Source organism: Macaca thibetana, chromosome 6, assembly GCF_024542745.1.
Source record: "Macaca thibetana thibetana isolate TM-01 chromosome 6, ASM2454274v1, whole genome shotgun sequence".
NCBI classification, from domain to species: domain Eukaryota; kingdom Metazoa; phylum Chordata; class Mammalia; order Primates; family Cercopithecidae; genus Macaca; species Macaca thibetana.
This window is the reverse complement of record NC_065583.1, coordinates 52627526-52641913: the sequence shown is the minus strand read 5'-3', so window position 1 is coordinate 52641913 and position 14388 is coordinate 52627526. Positions and strand designations below refer to the sequence as shown.

Below are 14388 nucleotides of genomic sequence, written 5' to 3'. Positions count from 1 at the left end.
AAAATTCCCTTTTTTTGCTGTGTCTCTGTCAGGCTTTGGTATCAGGATGATGTTGGCCTCATAAAATGAGTTGGGGAGGATTCTTTCTTTTTCTATTGATTGGAATAGTTTCAGAAGGAATGGTACCAGCTCCTCTTTCTATCTCTGGTAGAATTCGGCTGTGAATTCATCTTGTCCTGCACTTTTTGGTTTGTAGGCTATTAATTATTGCCTCAATTTCAGAGCCTGTTATTGGTCTAATCAGGGATTCAACTTCTTCTTGGTTCACTCTTGGAAGGGTATATGTGTCCAGGAATTTATCCATTTCTTCTAGATTTTCCAGTTTATTTGCATAGAGGTGTTTATAGTATTCTCTGATGGCAGTTTATGTTTCTGCGGGATTGGTGGTTATATCCACTTTATCCTTTTTTATTGCATCTATTTGAATCTTTTTTCTTTTCTTCTTTATTAATCTTGCTAGTTGTCTATCAATTTTGTTGATCTTTTCAAAAAACCAGCTCCTGGATTCATTGATTTTTTGAAGGGTTTTTGTGTCTCTATCTCATTCTGTTCTGCTCTGATCTTAGTTATTTCTTGCCTTCTGCTAGCTTTTGAATGTGTTTGCTCTTGCTTCTCTAGTTCTTTTAATTGTGATGTTAGGGTGTCATTTTTAGATCTTTGCTGCTTTCTCTTGTGGGCATTTAGTGCTAAAAATTTCCCTCTATACACTGCTTTAAATGTGTCCCAGAGATTCTGGTATGTTGTGTCTTTGTTCTCATTGGTTTCAAAGAACATCTTTATTTCTGCCTTCATTTCGTTATGTACCCAGTAGTCATTCAGGAGCAGGTTGTTCAGTTTCCATGTAGTTGAGCGGTTTGATCGAGTTTCTTAGTCCTGAGTTCTAGTTTGATTGCATTGTAGTCTGGGAGACAGTTTGTTATAATTTCTGTTCTTTTACATTTGCTGAGGAGTGCTTTACTTCCAACTATGTGGTCAGTTTTGGAATAAGTGTGATGTGGTGCTGAGGAGAATGTATATTCTGTTGATTTGGAGTGGAAAGTTCTGTAGATGTTTATTAGGTCCAGTTGGTGCAGAGCAGAGTTCAAGTCCTGGATATCCTTGCTAACTTTCTGTCTCATTGATCTGTCTAATATTGACAGTGGGGTGTTAAAGTCTCCCATTATTATTGTGTGGGAGTCTAAGTCTCTTTGTAGGTCTCTAAGGACTTCCTTTATGAATCTGGGTGCTCCTGTATTGGGTGCATATACATTTAGGATAGTTAGCTCTTCTTGTTGAATTGATCTCTTTACCATTATGTAATGGCCTTGTCTCTTGACCCTTGTTGGTTTAAAGTTTGTTTTATCAGAGACTTAGGAATGCAACCCCTGCTTTTTTTTTTTTTTTTTTTTTTTTTTTTTTTTCCACTTGGTAGGTCTTTCTCCATCCCTTTATTTTGAGCCTTATGTGTGTCTGTGCAAGTGAGATGGGTCTCCTGAATACAGCACACTGATGGGTCTTGACTGTATCCAATTTGCCAATCTTTTAATTGGAGCATTTAGCCCATTTACATTTAATGTTAATTTTGTTATGTGTGAATTTGATCCTGTCATTACAATATTAGCTAGTTATTTTGCTCGTTACTTGATGCAGGTTCTTCCTAGCACTGATAATCTTTACAATTTGGCATGTTTTTGCAGTGGCTGGTACCAGTTGATCCTCTCCATGTTTAGTGCTTCCTTCAGGAGCTCTTGTAAGGCAGGCCTGTGGTTACAAAAGCTCTCAGCATTTGCTTGTCTGTAAAGGATTTTATTTCTCCTTCACTTATGAAGCTTAGTTTGGCTGGATATGAAATTCTGGGTTGAAAATTCTTTTCTTTAAGAATGTTGAATATTGGCCCCCACTCTCTTCTGGCTTGTAGAGTTTCTGCTGAGAGATCTGCTGTTAGTCTCATGGGCTTCCCTTTGTGGGAAACCTGACCTTTCTCTCTGACAGCCCTTAACATTTTTTCCTTCATGTCAACTTTGGTGAATCTGACAATTATGTGTCTTGGGGTTGCTCTTCTCAAGGAGTATCTTTGCGGTGTTCACTGTATTTGCTGAATTTGAATGTTGGCCTGCCTTGCTAGGTTGGGAAGTTCTGGATAATATCCTGAAGAGTGTTTTCCAACTTGGTTCCATTCTCCCCGTCACTTTCAGGTACACCTATCAGATGTAGATTTGGTGTTTTCACATAGTCCCATATTTCTTGGAGGCTTTGTTCATTTCTTTTTGCTTTTTTTTCTCTAAGCTTCTCTTCTGGCTTCATTTCATTCATTTGATCTTCAATCACTGATACCCTTTCTTCCACTTGATCATATCGGCTACTGAAGCTTGTGCATGGGTCATGTAGTTCTCATGCCATGGTTTTCAGCTCCATCAGGTCATTTAAGGTCTTCTCTACAATTTATTCTACTTAGCCATTTGTCTAATCTTTTTTCAAGGTTTTTAGCTTCTTTGTGATGGGTTCAATCATCCTCCTTTAATTCAGAGAAGTTTGTTATTACCAATCATCTGAAGCCTTCTTCTCTCGACTTGTTAACGTTATTCTCCACCCAGCTTTGTTCTGTTGCTGGTGAGGAGCTGCATTCCTTTGGAGGAGAAGAGGTGCTTCTTTTTAGATTTTAGATTTTTAGAATTTTCAGCTTTTCTGCTCTGGTTTCTCCCCATCTTTGTGATTTTATCTACCTTTGGTCTTTGATGATGGTGATGTACAGATGGGGTTTGGTGTGGATGTCCTTTCTGTTTGTTAGTTTTCCTTCTAACAGTCAAGACCCTCAGCTGCAGGTCTGTTGGAGTTTGCTGGAGGTCCACTCCAGACCCTGTTTGCCTGGGTATCACCAGCAGAAGCTGCAGAACAGCAAATATTGCAGAATGGCAAATGTTGCCACCTGATCCTTCCTCTGGAAGCTTCATCTCAGAGGGGCACCCAGCATATGAGGTGTCAGTCAGCCCCTACTGGGAGGTGACTCCCAGTTAGGCTACTCAGGGGTCAGGGACCCACTTGAGGAGGTAGTCTGTCTGTTATCATATCTCAAACTGCATGCTGGGAGAACCACTGCTGTCTTCAAAGCTGTCAGACAGGGATGTTTAAGTCTGCAGAAGTGTCTGCTGCCTTTTGTTCAGCTATACCCTGCCCCCAGAAGTGGAGTCTACAGAGGTAGGCAGGCTTCCTTGAGCTGCGGTGGGCTCTACCCAGTTTGAGCTTCATTGCCACTTTTTTACCTACTCAAGCCTCTGCAATGGCAGACCCCCCTCCCCTAGCCTTGCTACTGCCTTGCAGTTAGATCTCAGACTGCTGTGCTAGCAGTGAGCAACGCTCCGTGCACGCCTCTTATTTTTAATGTTCAGTTTGCTTCATGAGTCCTTGTGTTGAGTAATAATCTGGACAATGATTATTCATTAATACAAATAAACATTAGATTATAGGAAGAGTAAACTTCCCATGAAAACCAAAGTTATCATCAGATCCTAAAAGCAGTAATTAAAAACTGAGCAGGACCCCATTCCCAGGTAGAATTGTAAAGTGGATGACTCCTACATCCAGCATTCTCCCATTCATTTTCAGAGCCATCCAACTCCCTCACTCACTTCACTGCCATCCCCTTTCCCAAGACCCAGCTGCAGTCTAGATAGTCAGAGTTTCTTGGCCCATTTCAAGCACTCATCATGATGTTTAGCCACCAACCCAGCATTGTTTGGCATCTTTCTAAATTTCTTGGTTTTTACTGAAACCTCCCATAATCCAAATGATGACTGCTATAGAATTGCATCAGAAGACATGAAGACAAGTGATTTGACAGCACAGAGTCAGAATGCTTAGGCTAGAGTGGCAAAATCCTGTGGGCTCCATGTCTGTCATATGTTGCTATTTGTTCAGTCTTACTTTGGTCTACTCACTAAACAATTTGTCTTCTACAGAGCTGAGGGTGCAACAGTGGTCGGTAGTGGGTTAAAGAGGAAAGTCAAATCAGAAATGAAGAAGGGGTTGAGGAGACCATATGTAGATTAAAAATAAACTTTTTTTGGCATTGATTTTCATTTAGTCACAATATTTTTATTTTCAAGTTACATTAAAGAAAAACATACAGTCTTTATATTTTCTAAAGGAGAACCAGAGAAATATCACACTATTCCTATTCAAAAGTAATGTTAGCAGGAATGTCTAGACTATTTCTATGTGTTTATTTCTCTTTATTTTAGTGAAATAATAGATTTACTCACTTGCAACTAACTGTCGCTGTATTTCTCCCATTTCAAAATACTTAATTATTCTAGCTAAAAATTGTATTTATTTTACTTAGCTGCCTTTGGTAGCATTTGAAAGTGAATGCAAAATTTCTGGACAAAATAGAAACAGATACATGGGCTAATATAGGTATATACACAATACTGTTAACTGTCCCAAGATTTTTCATTGATTACCTCTTCCATGGTGAGATTTCAGGCATAAAATTGGTTTGGGTTAGTACAAATTCTGGCCCAACATATACTTACTTGTAGTTCTTCCTAATAAATCAAACAAGCTCACATTTATGGTGCTGAATATATTCTAGATTCATTGTATCTGTAATTGCTAAAAATTTAGTTTCATGCCTTAGGATGGTATTAGAATGTCCATGATAAGAAAAATAAGTGTAGCAAAATGAGTTTTTTTGTGAATTTAATTTTATTCATTTTAAAATGTGGTCCTCTATTATAAATGGCATTCCCTTCCTTCTTTAAAATGTTGAAATAAATCCTCTCTTTATGAAACAATGGTAACAGTAGGTGGTCAGTGTTGTAATGTGTGCTTAATGTTTTAAATGTAGCAAGATAAAAGAAATGCCACGCCTATCTTTCTGTATCTCCTCTGTAGAAGGACAGATTTGACTCATTAAAACTACAAAAGTCTGAGACCAACTGCTTCATATTCTTTTGTGTTCTTTAAATGTTATTTGGAGGTGACTTAAGTAGACTAAAGCTAGAAGAGAAAACAATAGAATGTCAAAGACGTTTTTCAAGTTTTAAACTAACATTGCAAGTTATAAGCTACTTGATACTATTTTTTAATTAAAAAGATATTTCTGAATCGAAAAGATCAGAGCTTCTGAGTAAATTTAGAAAGCATTTTTTTGTCATTTACAGAAAAGGGCTTTAAGAGCCTATGTTCCTTTGGCTTTCAGAGAGCTCTTCACTGTTACTTCAGAGTAATCATTTTCAGATGAATAAACTGGAGCTCGTCTTTGGAATTATCAGTTTTTCTTTTATTACAGAATCTGAGGTTAGCCAGAATCTATCTGCAGAACATAAGGCAGAAGAGAGAAACACCTGACAAGCTGAGGCCATCCTTAATTATTTTAACACATGCAATTAACCATTTATATTCACTTAAAAGCAGACAGCTAGGATGATGGTGTCTGCTAGAAAAAATACGTGTAATGAAATGTTCTTTAGTTTTTTTACCTTTAGTACAATTTCATCTTCGTATAAAATTTTGTTATCCATTCCACTAACTTGTTACTTCTCCCCACTCCCTTTAGAATCCTTAGTTTGAAGACATAATTCTTTAAATGATCTGTCTCGGGGAGGGGGGAATCCTGTTATTTTTAAGGATTGAAAATAGCATTATAAACTTCGTGTTATTTTTAAATATGAATATCGACTGAAGCTGTCAATCAATATTTTTGCCAGATTTTGTAAAATGCACTGTCTTGGCCCTCTAACGACAGAGTTCTAATATAAATGTAAAAACCAATCTATCAATATGTTTTCCAAAAATACTTTTTGTAAAGAACAGTACAGTTTTGTGATGTGTCCAAATATGCCTTTCTTACAAAAATTATTGGATCTGTCCAGTTCATAAATATTCCTTCCCTCCCTCCCTCCCTGCCGCTCTCTCTCTCTCTCTCTCTCTCTGCAGTTTTTTGGTGTTTGTTCTTTTCTTTCCATTCTCTAGTTATTAACTGGTTCAATGGGTGACCTTTTGTGCGACACTGTTCTACCTTACCAGCCTCGCCAGGGCCCCCGCGCCGCCCAATTCTAGCAACCCTGGTTCTCCTGTGACCCCAAGCCTTCCAGATCCCTAGGTTTCCCCCCACGGGACTGTCACATTCTTCCCCGCCAGAGACGCCAGTCGCGGGCCTCCTCCCTGGGGTGTGAGCAGGTCGGCACGACACACTTCTCCAGACGCGCGCCCAGGGACGAGCTGGCGGAGGGGCCCAGGCAGTTCCAGCTGCGGCACTCCAGTGGAAGTGGTTGGCACTGAGCCTGGAGGCCGAAGGAGGGGGGCAACACTCCTGCCGCGATTCGGAGGAGAGCTACACTAGGCCAGCCTAACGACACTCGGAGTGCGAGCTGCGGCTGGGGTAGGGGCAGCCCCTTCCAGTGGGCGTGTGGGTCACCTAGGAGCAGTTCTCGGGGACCCGTTGCATCCGAGGGACTGGGCGGGGTTGGGCGGGGCTGGACGCGGGCAGCGCTCAGGAGTCCTGGAACTCGCTGGCCCTGCGGCCACGGGCAGAGGCGTGGTCCTGAGCCCCTGCGCGGTTTCTGGTGCGTAGAGACTTTAAATCACTGCGCTTCGCAGTCATCATCACCCCAGCTTTTCTCGGCTGGAATTCAGCCTCCAACTCAAGATCACGGGAAAGACTACCTGAGAGGAGAAAAGCTTCTGTCCCTGTACCTTCTTCTGAGGGTGGTGAGGTTTGTTTAGGGTCGCAGAATCAGGGAGGACTGACCCAGCCCTCACAGAGAAGAGGGCTGGAAAGTCCTGGAGAACCCGCAGAGCACGGGCCGCTGTCGCGGTTGGGAGGCGAGGGCGCAGCGCTGGGGTCGTAGATTCCGAGACCCCTGAGGGTGGCTGTGTTGGTTTCTCGCAGGAGTCGGAGGCTCCCTGCTCTCCAGCCGCCCAGTGACCCAAGATTAATCTTCAGCACCACTTGGGGCGACCTTTTCAGTGCAACGCTCTGATTCTGTTTCTCAGGATTCCTCCCCACCCCATTCCGCCCCGGAAAAGCTGACAAGAACTTCAGGTGTAAGCCCTGAGTAGTGAGGACCAGCGGTCCCCGCGGAGAGCTGTGCCTGGAAGAGAAGGACGCTGGTGGGGCTGAGATCAGAGCTGCCTTCTGGTCCCGTGGCCCCCATGCTTCTGTCATGGCTAACAGTTCTAGGGGCTGGAATGGTCGTCCTGCACTTCGTGCAGAAACTCCTGTTCCCTTACTTTTGGGATGACTTCTTATTCCTGGTGAAGGTGGTGCTTGTTATAATTCGGCTGAAGAAGTACGAAAAGAGAGGGGAGCTGGTGACTGTACTGGATAAATTCTTGAGTCATGCCAAAAGACAACCTCGGAAACCTTTCATCATCTATGAGGGAGACATCTACACCTATCAGGATGTAGACAAAAGGAGTAGCAGAGTGGCCCATGTTTTCCTGAACCATTCCTCTCTGAAAAAGGGGGACACCGTGGCTCTACTGATGAGCAATGAGCCGGACTTCGTTCACGTGTGGTTCGGCCTCGCCAAGCTGGGCTGCGTGGTGGCCTTTCTCAACTCCAACATTCGCTCCAACTCCCTCCTGAATTGCATCCGCGCCTGTGGGCCCACAGCCCTAGTGGTGGGCGCAGGTAGAGTATGGGGTGTGGTCTGCTTATACAGAATGGCAACCCACCTGCTTTCCTACCTTTTTTTTTTTTTTTCTTTAGGATAATTCATAACTAATATTTTGGGTGAATGAAGTGTGCATGTTAAGAGTACAAAATAGTTTTACAATTCTATGCTGATTTAACACCTATCTCCTCCTTTCAGGCATGCAGTTTCAGAAAACTTTTATGAAATCTCTGCTTTCTACCATTTTGAGACAGGGACAGTTTCACTGCTATTGGTACCTTCAGTGAGTGCACGAACACACAGAGAACTTGGTCAGTTCTAAATTTTATCAGCTCTGACAAAATGATGAATAGGAAAGTTATCTGACCTCATTGTGACACACACACCTACCTCTAATTGTACATTATCAGCGATGACTACATTTGCAGAAGAGATATGTTTAATGGAAAGTACATTAATTCCTTTCTTCATGTCTGCTCCTATTTTATACTGTCTGCAAGCTAGGACTTGCCTAGCAAGGCTGTGCTCCCACCTGTGAGCCAGAAAGTGGGCTCTTGGCAGACTCTAGGACCCTTTCTATTTCTTCTTCTGATCCATGCGTGCATCTTTTTCTTTTTTTCACGAAGTTCTACCCTTCCTCCTCCCCCTTCCTTGGAGTTAGGACATCTTAGGCTACACATATTTACCCTGAACTGTAAAGAAAAGCCTGGGGTTTAGTGGCTAATTAGTAAAGAACCTAGGAAGATGGGTTGCTTAATGAAATAGAATTGAAATATGAAAAATGATACTTATTTGGTGTAATCTGAATGGTTGATGCAGATTCTTCTTCAATGGTGAAGGAAGGTGCAGAAAGAGGAAGATCAATTGCAAGGACCATAATGAAAATATTTAAGTATTTTAGATTAATAGATACATACCAATATCTTGTATAAAGTTTTTAAACTCACAGAATATGGAAAAATATATTTACACACTGGTGATCTCTAAGGTATAGAATTTTTCAAATAACCTTTATCATATAGTATTTATATATCAAACAAAAATGAGTTAGGCAGTATACGGAAGATGGGTTAGTCCTTCAAGGCTATCACTCTTCCTAGTTCTTTTCAGTTCAACTTGTGGTCTGATAAAGTAAAAAATGTTTACTTTTTCTTATTTATATATTTATTTATGTATTTATTTATTAATTATTACACTTTAAGTTCTAGGGTACATGTGCACAACATGCAGGTTTATTACATATGTATACATGTGTCATGTTGGTGTGCTGCACCCATTAACTCGTCATTTACATTAGGTATTCCTCCTAATGCTATCCCTCCCCCTGCCCCCAACCCAATGACAGGCCCCAGTGTGTGATGCTCCCCACCCTGTGTTCAAGTGATCTCATTGTTCAGTTCCCACCTATGAGTGAGAACATGCGGTGTTTGGTTTTCTGTCCTTGTGATAGTTTGCTTCGAATCATGGTTTCCAGCTTCATCCATGTCCCTACAAAGGACATGAACTCATCCTTTTTTATGGCTACATAGTATTCCGTGATGTACATGTGCCACATTTTTTTAATGCAGTCTATCATTGATGGACATTTGGGTTGGTTCCAAGTCTTTGCTATTGTGAATAGTGCCACAATAAACATACGTGTGCATGTGTCTTTATAGCAGCACGATTTAGAATCCTTTGGGTATATACCCAGTAATGGGATGGCTGGGTCAAATGGTATTTCTAGTTCTAGATCCTTGAGGAATCACCACACTGTCTTCCACAATGGCTGAACTAGTTTACAGTCCCACCAACAGTGTAAAAGCGTTCCTATTTCTCCACATCCTCTCCAGCACCTGTTTCCTGACATTTCAGCCATTCTAACTGGTGTGAGATGGTTGTCTCATTATGGTTTTGATTTGCATTTCTCTGATGGCCAGTGATGATGAGCATTTTTCTTGTGCCTGTTGGTTGCATACATGTCTTTATTTGAGAAGTGTCTGATCATATCCTTTGCCCACTTTTTGATGGGGTTGTTTGAATTTTTTCTTGTAAAGTTGTTTAAGTTCTTTGTAGATTCTGGGTATTAGCCGTTTGTCAGATGGGTAGATTGTAAAAATTTTCCCCCATTCTGTAGGTTGCCTGTTCACTCTAGTGGTAGTTTCTTTTGCTGTGCAGAAGCTCTCTAGTTTAATTAGATCCCATTTGCCAATTTTGACTTTTGTTGCCATTGCTTTTGGTGTTTTAGTTCTGAAGTCCTTGCCCATGCCTATGTCCTGAATGGTATTGCCTAGGTCTTCTTCTAGGGTTTTTATGGTTTTAGATCTAATGTTTAAGTCTTTAATCTATCTTGAGTTAATTTTTGTATAAGGTGTAAGGAAGAGATCCAGTTTCAGCTTTCTACATATGGCTAGCCAGTTTTCCCAGCACTATTAATTAAATAGGGAATCCTTTCCCCATTTCTTGTTTTTTTCAGGTTTTTCAAAGATCAGATGGTTGTAGATGTGTGGTATGAGGTCTCTGTTTTGTTCCATTGGTCTATCTCTCTGTTTTGGTACCAATATCTTGCTGTTTTGGTTGCTATAGCCCTGTAGTATAGTTTGAAGTCAGGTAGTGTGATGCCTCCAGCTTTGTTCTTTTTGCTTAGGATTGTCTTGGCAATGTGGGCTTTTTTTTGGTTCCATGTGAACTTTAAAGTAGTTTTTTCCAATTTTGTGAAGAAAGTCATTGGTAGCTTGATGGGATGGCATTGAATCTATAAATTACCTTTCACGATAGTGATTCTTTTCATGATACTGATTCTTCCTACCCATGAGCATGGAATGTTCTTCCATTTGTTTGAGTCCTCTTTTATTTTTCTTGAGCAGTGGTTTGTGGTTCTCCTTGAAGGGGTCCTTCACATCCCTTGTTAGTTGGATTCCTAGGTGTTTTATTCTCTTTGAAACAATTGTGAATGAGAGTTCACTCATGATTTGACTCTCTGTCTGTTATTGGTGTATTGAAATGCTTGTGATTTTTGCACATTGATTTTGTATCCTAAGACTTTGCTTAGGTTGCTTATCAGATTAAGGAGATTTTGGGCTGAGATGATGGGGTTTTCTAAATATATAATCATGTCATCTTCAAACAGGGACAATTTGACTTCCTCTTTTCCAGTTGAATACCCTTTATTTCTTTCTCCTGCCTGATTGCCCTGGCCAGGATTTCCAACACTACGTTGAATAGGAGTGGTGAGAGGGGGCATCCCTGTCTTGTGCCGGTTTTCAAAGGGAATGCTTCTAGTTTTTGCCCATTCACTATGATATTGGATGTGGGTTTGTCATAAATAGTTCTTATTATTTTGAGATACATCCCAGCAATACCAAATTTATTGAGAGTTTTTAGCATGAAGGGCTGTTTAATTTTTTTGAAGGCTTTTCTGCATCTATTGAGATAATCATGTGTTTTTTGTCTTTGATTCTGTTTATATGATGGATTAAGTTTATTGTTTTGCATGTGTTGAACCAGCCTTACATCCAAGGGATGAAGCCAACTTGATCGTGTTGGATAAGCTTTTTGATGTGCTGCTGGATAAGGTTTGCCAGTATTTTATTGAGGATTTTTGCATCGGTGTTCATCAGGGATATTGATCTAAAATTCTCTTTTTCTGTTTTGTCTCTGCCATGCTTTGGTATGAGGATGATGCTGACCTCATGAGTTAGGGAGGATTTCATCTTTTTCTATTGATTGGAATAGTTTCAGAAGGAACGGTACCAACTCCTTTTTGTACCTCTGGTAGAATTTGGTTGTGAACCCATCTTGTCCTGCATTTTTTTTTTTTTTTTGGTTGGTAGGCTATTAATTATTGCATCAATTTCAGAGGCTGTTGTAGCTCTATTCAGAGATTCAACTTCTTCCTGGTTTAGTCTTGGGAGGATGTATGTTTCCAGCAATTTATCCATTTTGTCTAGATTTTCTAGTTTATTTGCATAGAGGTGTTTATAGTATTCTCTGATGGTAGTTTGTATTTCCGTGGGATCGGTGGTGATATCCACTGTATAATTTTTTTATTGCGTCTCTTTGATTCTTCTCTGTTTTCTTATTAGTCTTGCTAGTGGTCTATCAGGTTTTTTGTTTTTTTTGTTTGTTTGTTTGTTTTTGATCTTTTCAAAAAACCGTCTCCTGGATTCACTGATTTTTTGAAGCGTTTTTTTTGTGTCTCTATCTCCTTCTGTTCTGCTCTGATCTTAGTTATTTCTTGCCTTCTGTTAGCTTTTGAATGTGTTTGCTCTTGCTTCTCTAGTTCTTTTAATTGTGATCTTAGGGTAGTGACTTTAGATCTTTCCTGCTTTGTCCTGTGGGCATTTAGTGCTAAAAATTTCCCTCCACACACTGCTTTAAATGTATCCCAGAGATTCTGGTATGTTGTGTCTTTGTTCTCATTGGTTTCAAAGAACATCTTTATTTCTGCCTTCATTTCATTATTTACCCAGTAGTCATTCAGATGCAGGTTGATCAGTTTCCATGTAGTTGTGCGGTTTTGAGTGAGTTTCTTAATCCTGAGTTCTAATTTGATTACACTGTGGTCTGAGAGACAGTTTGTTATAATTTTTTTTCTTTTACATTTCCTGAGGAGTGCTTTACTTCCAACTATGCGGTCAATTTTGGAATAAGTGTGATGTGGTGCTGAGAAGAATGTATATTCTGTTGATTTGGGGTGGAGAGTTCTGTAGCTGTCTATTAGGTCTGCTTGGTGCAGAGCTGAGTTTAAGTCCTGGATAGCCTTGTTAACTTTCTGTCTCGTTGATCTGTCTAATATTGACAGTGGGGTGTTAAAGTCTCCCATTATTATCGTGTGGTAGTCTAAGTCTCTTTGTAGGTCTCTAAGGACTTGCTTTATGAATCTGGGTGCTCCTGTATTGGGTGCATATATATTTAGGATAGTTACCTCTTCTTGTTGAATTGATCCCTTTACCATTTTGTAAGGGCCTTCTTTGTCTCTTTTGATATTTGTTTTTTTAAAGTCTGTTTTATCAGAGACTAGGATTGCATCCCCTGCTTTTTGTTTTGTTTTGTTTTCCATTTGATTGGTAGATCTCCCTCCATCCCTTCATTTTGAGCCTATGTGTGTCTCTGCAGGTGAGATGGGTCTCCTGAATACAGCACACTGATGGGTCTTGACTCTTTACTCAATTTGCCAGTCTGTGTCTTTTACTTGGGGAATTTAGCCCATTTACATTTAAGGCTAATATTGTTATGTGTGAGTTTGATCCTGTCATTATGATTTTAGCTGGTTATTTTGCTCATTAGTTGATGCAGTTTCCTCCTAGCATCAATAGTCTTTACAATTTGGTGTGTTTTTGCAGTGGCTGGTACCAGTTGTTCCTTTCCATGTTTAGTCTTCCTTCAGGAGCTCTTGTAAGGTAGGCCTGTGGTGACAAAATCCCTGAGCATTTGCTTGTCTGTAAAGGATTTTATTTCTCTTTCACTTATGAAGCTTAGTTTGGCTGGAAATGAAATTCTGGGTTGAAAATTCTTTTTCTTTAAGAATGTTGAATATTGGCTGCCACTCTCTTCTGGCTTGTAGAGTTTGTGCTGAAAGATCTGCTGTTAGTCTGATGGACTTCCCTTTGTGGGTAACTTGACCTTTCTATCTGGCTGCCCTTAACTTTTTTTCCTTCATTTCAACTTTGGTGATTCTGACAATTATGTGTCTTGGGGTTGCTCTTCTCGAGGAGTATCTTTGTGGAGTTCTCTGTATTTGCTGAATTTGAATGTTGGCCTGCCTTGCTAGGTTGGGAAGTTCTCCTGGATAATATCCTGAAGAGTGTTTTCCAACTTGGTTCCATTCTTCCCATCACTTTCAGATACAACAATCAAACAGATTTGGTGTTTTCACATAGTCCCATATTTCTTGGAGACTTTGTTTCTTTTTGCTCTTTTTTTCTCTAAGCTTCTCTTATTGCTTAATTTCATTCATTTGATCTTCAATCACTGATATCCTTTCTGATTCGTTTCAATCCTTGATTGAATCGGCTACTGAAGCTTATGCATGTGTCATGTAGTTCTTGTGCCATGGTTTTCAGCTCCATCAGGTCATTTAAGGTCATATCTATGCTGTTCATTCTAGTTAGCCATTTGTTTAATATTTTTTCATGGTTTTTGGCTTCTTTGTGATGGGTTTGAACATCCTGCTTTAGCTCAGAGAAGTTTGTTATTACCTGTCTTCTGAAGCCTGCTTCTGTCAACTCATCAAATTCATTTTCCATCTAGTTTTGTTCCATTGCTGGCAAGGAGCTATGATCCTTTGAAAGAGAAGAGGTGCTCTGATTTTTAGAATTTTCAGCTTTTCTTCTATGGTTTCTCCCCATCTTTGTGGTTTTATCTACCTTTGTTCTTTGATGATGGTGACCTACAAATGGCATTTTTTGTGTGGATATCCTTTTTGTTAGTGTTGATGCTATTCCTTTCTGTTTGTTAGTTTTCCTTCTAACAGTCAAGACCCTTAGCTGCAGATCTGTTGGAGTTTGCTGGAGGTCCACTCCAGACCCTGTTTGCCTGGGTATCACCAGCAGAGGCTGCAGAACAGCAAATGTTGCTGCCTGATCCTTCCTCTGGAAGCTTCATCTCAGAGGGGCACACAGCTGTATGAGATGTCAGTCAGCCCCTACTGGGAGGTGTCTTCCAGTTAGGCTACTCGGGGGTCAGGGACATACTTGAGGAGGCAGTCTGTCCGTTCTCAGATCTTAAACTCCCGGCTGGGAGAACCACTGCTCTCTTCAGAGCTGTCAGACAGGGATGTTTAAGTCTGCAGAAGTGTCTGCTGCCTTTT

At 40.5% G+C, this 14388-nt stretch overlaps 2 protein-coding genes across 3 annotated transcripts in view; both read left to right on the top strand.

The window, feature by feature from the left end:
* ISOC1 (isochorismatase domain containing 1) overlaps positions 1 to 14388 on the top strand; it is a 1173170-nt gene that overhangs the window by 1025474 nt on the left and 133308 nt on the right. The gene's annotated exons all lie outside the window — the stretch shown is intronic.
* SLC27A6 (solute carrier family 27 member 6) overlaps positions 6134 to 14388 on the top strand; it is a 62475-nt gene continuing 54220 nt past the window's right edge. The window contains exon 1 of one of the 2 annotated variants that reach the window (XM_050795756.1): positions 6134 to 7615. In XM_050795756.1, the coding sequence (XP_050651713.1) occupies positions 7135 to 7615 (481 nt within the window). In that variant the 5' untranslated portion in view covers positions 6134 to 7134. The remainder of the gene's footprint in view (positions 7616 to 14388) is intronic. The other variant, XM_050795758.1, reaches the window with a different exon arrangement.